This window comes from Silene latifolia, chromosome Y (assembly GCF_048544455.1).
Source record: "Silene latifolia isolate original U9 population chromosome Y, ASM4854445v1, whole genome shotgun sequence".
Classification (NCBI taxonomy): domain Eukaryota; kingdom Viridiplantae; phylum Streptophyta; class Magnoliopsida; order Caryophyllales; family Caryophyllaceae; genus Silene; species Silene latifolia.
The window spans coordinates 246280044-246288461 of record NC_133538.1 but is presented as its reverse complement, the minus strand read 5'-3'; the positions used below and the strand labels follow the sequence as shown (position 1 = coordinate 246288461).

The 8418-nt window shown below is 40.5% G+C and overlaps 1 protein-coding gene and 1 non-coding gene across 2 annotated transcripts; one reads left to right on the top strand and one right to left on the bottom strand.

Moving 5' to 3' along the window:
• Positions 1-1317: 1317 nt before the first annotated feature.
• Positions 1318-2247, top strand: LOC141630392 (uncharacterized). The gene has a single exon (XM_074443222.1). It carries the CDS (start codon positions 1318-1320, stop codon positions 2245-2247), a length of 930 nt encoding a protein of 309 aa, XP_074299323.1.
• Positions 2248-6815: 4568 nt separating this feature from the next.
• LOC141635280 (small nucleolar RNA R71) lies at positions 6816-6922 on the bottom strand. The gene has a single exon (XR_012539979.1). It is a non-coding gene; the product is annotated as a small nucleolar RNA R71 (small nucleolar RNA).
• Positions 6923-8418: the final 1496 nt, after the last annotated feature.

Below are 8418 nucleotides of genomic sequence, written 5' to 3'. Positions count from 1 at the left end.
TACTATTTTGGGATTAAACTCTGAACTTCATACCAAGATTAATGATGTTGTACTCTGTATCACAGTTCCTACTTTCTAGTATGCATGTAATGGAGCTAGAGAGCTAGCAGGGGCGCTTGTTCACTTCCTCACTAGAGATGAAAATTTCAAAAAAATTGGTTAATATTTCTGTACTTTTTTGAGTTTACTCATTCGCATTCACTAAATTTTGTGTCTTTGAGGTTTATCTAAACCATGTATGTACATTGCCTCTAGGTTGCACCAAAACGGACACGAACACTGACACGACACGGACACGTGACACGGCATCCCATGAAATTTAGGACACGGGACACGTCATTTAAATTTAATAAAATATATATTTTATAGTTAAATATGTGTGTGATTTTATTTTTGAAAAAGTGTTGAATATTAAATTTAAATAAGTGAAAGTAAAACTTACATTAATTATAACTCATTCTCATTTCCAAAACCAAAAACCAACTTATAATCAATCTATTTCGACATCTCATTACTAGTCTAAAGAACATCCTTTGTCTCCAATTCAGCTTATTTCCCCACCAAATTCAACCATATAACAATTCTCGCCACTTACCTTAAATTCAACTTGATTTCGTTTGGAGGTGTGTCCAAATACCATGGACACGGCTCAAAATACCATGGACACGTGCCCAAATAAAAGATTAAAGTTAGACACGGCTTTACAAGTGTCCGACACATTTTGACGTGTGTCCAACGAGTGTCGTGTCTGACACGGGTGTCTGACACGGGAACGCTGATTAGGAGGAGTGTCTGTGCAACCTAGCATTGCGTTATAATGTCACTCAATTACTGAAAATCACCTAAATAGAATTTAGGCTTTCACCCAACAAGCAAGTCCCGATTGGTAAATCTTAAAAGGTTTCTTTACATGTCTAGAAAATTAATTTTTTTTTCTTTTTTTCTGTTAAGGAATTATATGATATGCTAGATTATATTGTTATTTGGTTATGTGATTGTTGCATATTATTTAGCTACATTAGTGAAGTTAGCTTATTGTATAATTGTTATATAAGGCTCTTTTGGCCTAAACCTAATACAATCATCACATTATCCCATCATCTCCCTTAACATGGTATCAGGGATTACCTCTAAACCCTAGCCGCCACCACGAAAATCCTTCGACACCTTACCATTCCTGGCGACGATACTGTCGTCTTCCCAAAAATTGATCGCTCTAATCCTTACTACCTCAGTCCCCAAGATGGACCAGGTGCAAAAATTTCACACGTTGTCCTTCGTCAAGACAGCTATGACGATTGGCAGAAATCTATGACGATGTCGTTAAAATCGCGACGCAAATTCGGCTTTGTTAATGGGACAATCAAGAAACCCACTAGCACAGTTGATCTCGAAAATTGGGAAGCAGTTCAGCGCACGCTCGTCCAATGGATCCGGCACACCATAGATCCCTCCTTGTTGGCTAACGTTTCTTACGTCGATGATGCTTCCGTCTTATGGTCGGAATTGAAAGCACAGTTTGCGGTGGTAGATGGCACGAAAATCCATGGCCTCAAAACACAATTGCATAACTGCAAACAAACAAAAGTTATGGACGTTACATCTTACTACGGTAAACTAAAATCGCTATGGGACTCACTCGTTATTCATGAACCACCATTTGCTTGTACTTGTGGAAAATGTGAATGCGGTATTGGCCCGAAAGCTATTCAACGCTTAGATAATGAACGTTTACATCAAGTTTTCATGGGACTTGACTCTACTTTATATGGCCATATACGGTCACAAGAGTTTCAATTAGAGACGTTGCCATCGCTTAATCGTGCATATAACATTGTCCTTCAAGAAGAACGACTCTGTACCGCTAATATGGATCTTGATGTCTTGGCTGTTACAGCCTTTGCCACGCCATCTGCTCCTAATTCCATAGTCTGGCGCGCTCTTCGAGACAAGGAGCGCGGGGAGCGTCAACAGCTTTTTTGTTCTGTCTGCAATACCAGGGGACACGAAGCTCATATGTGCTTCTTTAAGACCTTGAAGTTTCCTGATTGGTGGGGCGACAGGCCTCGCAATTTAGCCGACTATCGTCGTTATAGGTCCAAGGGATCACGAGGGGGAGCCTCTGGTACTACCGGGTCAGCTACGGCTGGTACAGGGGCTGGGTCGGGAAGTGCTTCGAACACTGTGCACACAAATGCCATAACAGCTGGTGCGAGTTATTCTGCTCTTCTTGCCTCGGATCGCTGAAGTGGTATGTGCAAATGGATAATTGATACGGGAGCTAGAATCATGTCACGGGCACCTTGTCTTATTTGGAGAATTGCTTTGAAATTGATGGGCGTCCTGTTGGTCTTTCAAATGGCCAACAAGTCGTTTCTACTTTAATGGGATCCGTTTATATTAATGAATCCCTTACTCTTACTAATGTTCTGTTTGTGTCAAGTTTAAAGTGCAATCTCATATCCGTTTCTCAATTGGCTACTAATTATTGTTTTGAATTTGTTCAAAATACTTGTCTAATTCAGGACCTTTCTTCGAGGACAACGATTGGAGCCGGTGAGCTGCGGGATGGACTTTATTGGAAATGTGCAAAGGAGAAGTGTAACACCCGCGAATTTCCCATTTCGACATTTAAAATTTATTAAACCGTTTGGCTACTTTCTTTTATATTTTTAAATTATTCAATTTAATTAATTTTATGTCAAACACAATTTTTATAAACGTATTATATAAAAACTCATTTTTATAAAGATACGTATTATTAAATTATATCTTTGAGTCATAATTTATATAGGAATAAATGTATACGTATTTTTGGTCGGATAATAATAGTGACAGTAATAATATTAGTCTCCGTTTCAAGTTAAAATAAACTCGAGACTTTTTTCCATCTAGCTATAGACCGTCACATTTCACCTTGTACCTCCTTTAATCCGGACCAACCAGAATTCGACAACACGTTCACCTACCTCTTACACCCTACTTTTAAATATCTCTTTTATATATATTTATATTTATATATATATATTTACTATTATTATTATATATTATTATATATTAACATTATTATATAGTGTTGTATGGCTGTTTTATTCAATTAGCGTCCCCACCTCCCCTTCTTTGTCTCTTCTTCTTTTCACATTCACATGCAACCACAAAAAAACCAAAACCCCAACAACGAAACTACAGCAGCAGCTCAACAAAAATCAGAGCACCGTACAACACCATTTCCGCCTCTTTCAACCTCCATTTTCTCCCTTATTTCTCAACCAAACTCCATTATTTTTACACCATTAGCTTCCTCTCTCCGTCCTCATTCTTTTAAGGTAAGAAAGCTTTGGTTTTAGTGACTCATATAATTCGTTTTTCCTCTTTTAAGTTGAGGACCTTGAAGACTGAAGGAAAGCGCACGTTTTTGGATGTTTTACTCCGGAATTCGAGAGCTAAAGGTAACGGTGATAGGTTACTCGACAACCATGTCGAAATTTCCGTCTCACACGTCGTTTTCATGTCCTTGTTGGTTAAAGCTCAGCACTTTATAATTTTCCTCATTTGTATGCTCTTTTGTTTGTTGCGTCAATTTGTTCTCTGTGCTCGTATTTCACTGGTGGTATTCACAAGTAAAGTGTGTTAATTTTCCGTCTCAAATGACGTTGGAGCGGACTATTTTACCCGGGTTCTTCGAACATGGTTGAGTTGAGTTTAGTAGGTGTCATCCATGATTTAGTGGTGTCTCGTTTCTGGTTCAATCCTGTCTTAATGCCGTCTGAAAACTGAGGCGAAGTCTGCTGTCGAATTCGTCCTATATCTATGACAGATGCGGTTTTGGTTTCATGTTTACTTCTATCCTCCCATGTCGTCTTAGGTATGTCGAGTTTTCCCGCTTCGAAAGCTCTGTCTTGGACCACGTATGCCCCTGTTTTGGTGACCGATTCAGGGTATTTGGGTGACCGTGGTGGGCTTGTGGATACCATTTTTGCAGGCCGTTTTGTGTACAACAGTGGGGGAGGGGTTGTGAGCGGGTTGCATAGGTAGTTACAGTCTTTTAGGGGCGGTCTCGGGCTGGTTTTCGAGTAGTAAAAGGGTGGTCACGAGTATAGACGGGTTCACACCCTTATCTTTCCCCTTCTCCCTTGTTTATCACTTTTAATGGTAAATTATGCCAACTAAATGTTTGGGTTTTACATGATTAGGTTATTGGACTCATTTGACTCTAATTGTTGGATTCATTAAGTTTTGTTTATTGGGCTTGACTTGTAGTTTGGGCCATACTCATATTATGGGTGCCCTCGGTGCCAAATCTAGTATGTATGAATCGTTTAAATTCCCGTCTCATGCTTTCTATAACGTAATCCGTTAAATATTTTTCGTTATATACATACATTTTCTCACATTATCAAATGTTTGGGTCCAATATGATTTAATAGTTGGGTTGTGCATGAGTAATATGTTGAGCTTGTTTTACATATTTAATTGGGCTTGTCTTATTTATTGGGTTTGTTTTGTTTGTTGGGCTTTGATGAGTCCCCATTTTGTGTCTATTTCACCTTTCTTTTCTAGGCATATTTCCCGATCACATGCGGGTTTTGACCCTTTTTAACCCCATTTTGTAGCTTTAGCCCGTACTATGAGATTTGTATGCCTCGCTGCAGATTTTGCATAAGGAAGAGGGCTAAGGGAGCTAGATATTGGACCTTCAAGAGATGCTTAGAAGAGAAGAGTGAAGTGAAGAGATGAAGAGTGAATCGAGGAGAGGAAGGACTCCCGGTCGGTCGGCCGGCAGCCGGTCCACCGGCTGAGAGTCCTACTATGCTTACGTTGACTATTGAAGACCAAAGAAGGAGTCCCAATGGCTAGGCGGCGGCGTCGGTCACCGGTGAAGACACCTCCCTGGAGCTTGGTCAGCGTGCGCGCCGCCCACCGGCTTGCCATACGTGATGATTTAATTGGAACTCAAAAGTTCCAGAGGGTTTTGTCTTGGTCAAATGACCGTGGCCACCCACCGGCTCGAGACTCCCTTCTCCGCATTTTGAACTCTTTTGTAATTTTCGACCTAAACAATTGTAAGCTATAAATACCCCCTCCTTAATTCATTTTCGACACACAACCCTAGATCAAAAAACTTTCCTTATTAATTGTAATCTTTTCTTAATCAAGCACTAATCTTTCCTTAATCTTTCCTTAATATTTAGTAAAACTAGCAATTATTAGTTAGAATCAATAGTTTACTCTTGTTCTTTGAAGATTGTATTGGGGGATTTTGAAGGTTTTTCTTCATATTATTCAATCAAGCAATCTCCTTTACTTTTGTTGGTATAATCTCCTCCCTTATTTACTTATTAATCATTTGTTTACAATTGTTTTGCCTTTCATAATTGCTATAATAATCATCATGTTTTCTCTTTATGTTATTTGTTCTTCTTCTCTTATTAGCATGATTATCTTTAGTATGAGTGAGTAGACTTCCTTCTAGGGTTTAGGGGGAGTCTACATGGTTTTTAGGGGCATGATTGTATGATTATTTGGGTCTTTGGTGGATTGTTTATCTTTCTTGTTCATGCATACAAGGTGTTTAATTGATTGCATGAGTGAAAGCTTGTGCCTTTCTTTCATTATTGCTTAATTCCTTCATTGAATGAAAGTTTGTGGGGGTCTTGTTGTTTGTTTAAGTGAAGTGTGATACTTAATGAGAATTAGTTGTCACCCTTAGGATGCTCTCTTATCATTGACCCCTTTGATTCATCATGTTTGCCCTTAAACCATTGGACGACCCCGAAAGCCCTAGTTTTTAATTAATCATATTCATTTTCATCAACTCATTTGTTCAATTGCTCTAGTGATTAAAACCAAAACCCCTACTCTTAGTATTGATTAAACTTGACTCAAAGTTAAACCTAGTAGCAACCCCCGCCGTCCTTGTGTTCGACCCTGACTTAATACTACGCTTTTTTCGGGTTTTACAAATAGTTTTGATAGAGGGAAACCGCGACAATTTTCTACCTATCAAATGGCGCCGTTGCCGGGGATGGCGTTAGGTTATGCTTAGTTTTATTTAGAGTCTTTGCTTTAATCTTGTCTCAATTGTTAGTTTGCTTTAGTAGTTGATTGTTGTTTATAGAGTGTGTGTGATTTTTGCCTTTCCCTAGTGTGTAAAAACACTAGGAGACTTACGATTTGTTAAGTGTATGCCTAGAAGGAATCACCAAGCTCTTCTATTCAACTCCGACCCCGAAAGGCTTTTTAGAACCTTGAGGACTAGGACTCTTGAAAGAGTAAGGAATAATTCCACACAAGCAAACATTGATCAACCAAACTCACACATCCCACAAAATTTTGATACAACAACTACGATCCAACCAAACACCACAATTGAGACTTTAGTAGAGAACCCCTTTCATAACTTCCTTAATTATAATAGCCCACCTCAAACACCACCAAATCCACCACCACAAATGGCTCTTAGAGATCATAACCGGCCTAACCATAATGATTCATGTAACCCTATCAACTTCGGCACCTTGGCCCCAAACAACTTTGAAATGCATCCCTCCCAAGTCGGGTTAATTGAGAAGGACTTGTTCGGGGGTCATATTGAAGAGGATACCCATGCTCATCTCCGGAAGTTTAAGAGGAAAGTTTCACTAATGAAGAAGAATGGGGTGTCCGAAGACACCTTGAGAATGATGTTGTTCCCGTTTTCATTGACGGGCAAAGCGGACCGATGGTTGAACATCCACCCACCGGATACTTTCACTACTTGGGACGACTTAGCCAAAGCATTTATGGCCAAGTACTACCCTTCCTCCAAGACCGCGATGCTCCGCAATGAGATCCATACGTTCCAACAAGAGGATGGGGAGTCCTTGGGTGAGGCTTGGGACCGTTATCAAGACTAGATAGCAAGTTGCCCCCACCATGGAATACCGGAATGGTACATTACTCAAACATTCTTCCAAACTTTACTACCAAGAACTAAGGAGATGGTAAATGCCTCCGCGGGGGGAGGTTTTGACCACTTGAGTGATGAAGAGGGCACGGCCTTGATCAAGAAAATGGTAGACTCGGAGGCAAACTATGGTTCTAGAGGGAACATGTTACGAAGGAATGGGAAATTTCCCAAGGAAAACACCTCCAACTCCGAGACAAATGCCAAGCTCGACTTGCTCACAAAACAATTTGAGAAGTTTTCAAAGAATCAAGTGAACCAAGCCGCGACCTCATATGGGCCGCCCATGGAAGAAGTGGCTCAAGCCTCAAGTTGTGAACTTTGTGGAGGAAGTGGTCATACATATGACTTGTGTGGCAACAATTACAATGGTGCCTATGAAGAGAATGCTCAAGAGGTGAACGCTTTTCAAAGCTACAACAACAATCCTAGACCACCAAGGCCTCCTTACAACAACCCAAACACCTACAATCCAAATACCAATTTCTACCACCCCGGGTTAAGGAACCACCCCAACTTTAGTTACAAAAGCACCAATGTTCAAAACCCCCAACATCTCCAACCACAAACCCAAACCAATCCACCCGGTTTTGCTCAACCAAGGGGGATTCTCCCAAACCCAAGAAATAATTCCGGAAATCAAAACCAATGGTCAAGCAACAATCAACCCTTAAACTATGGCAACCAACAACAAGGGTACCAAGAGTTTGGTGGAAATCAAAGCAACCAAGGGTTTTACCAAGGGAATCAAGTAAATCAAGCAAATCAAGGATTTGGGCAAGGGTATGTTCAAGGGTCTCAAGAACAAGGTCAAGGGTCAAACTTCAACAACTATGGTCCTAGAGCTAACTTCCAAGGGGGGCAAAACAACAACCAAGGTCCCAATGCTAGATATGACTATGGGTTCCCTTTACCCATAACCAACCAACCTCATCAATAACCCCAAGGTGAGCTCTCTCAAGTGGAGCTTTTGAAGATGATAAAGAACATGCAACTTCAACATAGCCAAGAGATAGCTAATTTTGCTAAAGCTACTCAACAAGAACAAGCAAATTTGAGAGCTACCTTTCTTAAGGACATGAGGGAAATGGAATCTAGGATGGCTTCTCATGCTATGGCTAACCCTCAAAGGCCGCCCGGTGGTTTGTTGGCTCAAGGACAAAGCTCCAAAGATGCCTCAAATAGCCACCATGCTCATGCGGTAGTGCTAAGGAGTGGTTTAGAGCTTGAGGACCCTTACAAGGACCTTGAGTTGGAAGTTGATGAAGATCCCAAGGGGAATGGGTTAGAAATGGATGATGAAAAGGAAAGCTCACCCATTGAGGGTTCGGGTGAAGCTAATGAAGACAAGAAAGGAAAGAAAGCTTGTGAAGATTTGACTAGAAGGGGAATTCAAGTAGACAAGGATGTTGATGGATATGTGGAAGACCTCCCTTATGAGGAGGAAGCTATTGAAGAATTACCTTTGCAAC

Coding starts and splice junctions, on each gene's coding strand:
- LOC141630392 (XM_074443222.1), top strand. CDS start 1,318: ATGTCGTTAAAATCGCGACGCAAATTCGGCTTTGTTAATGGGACAATC.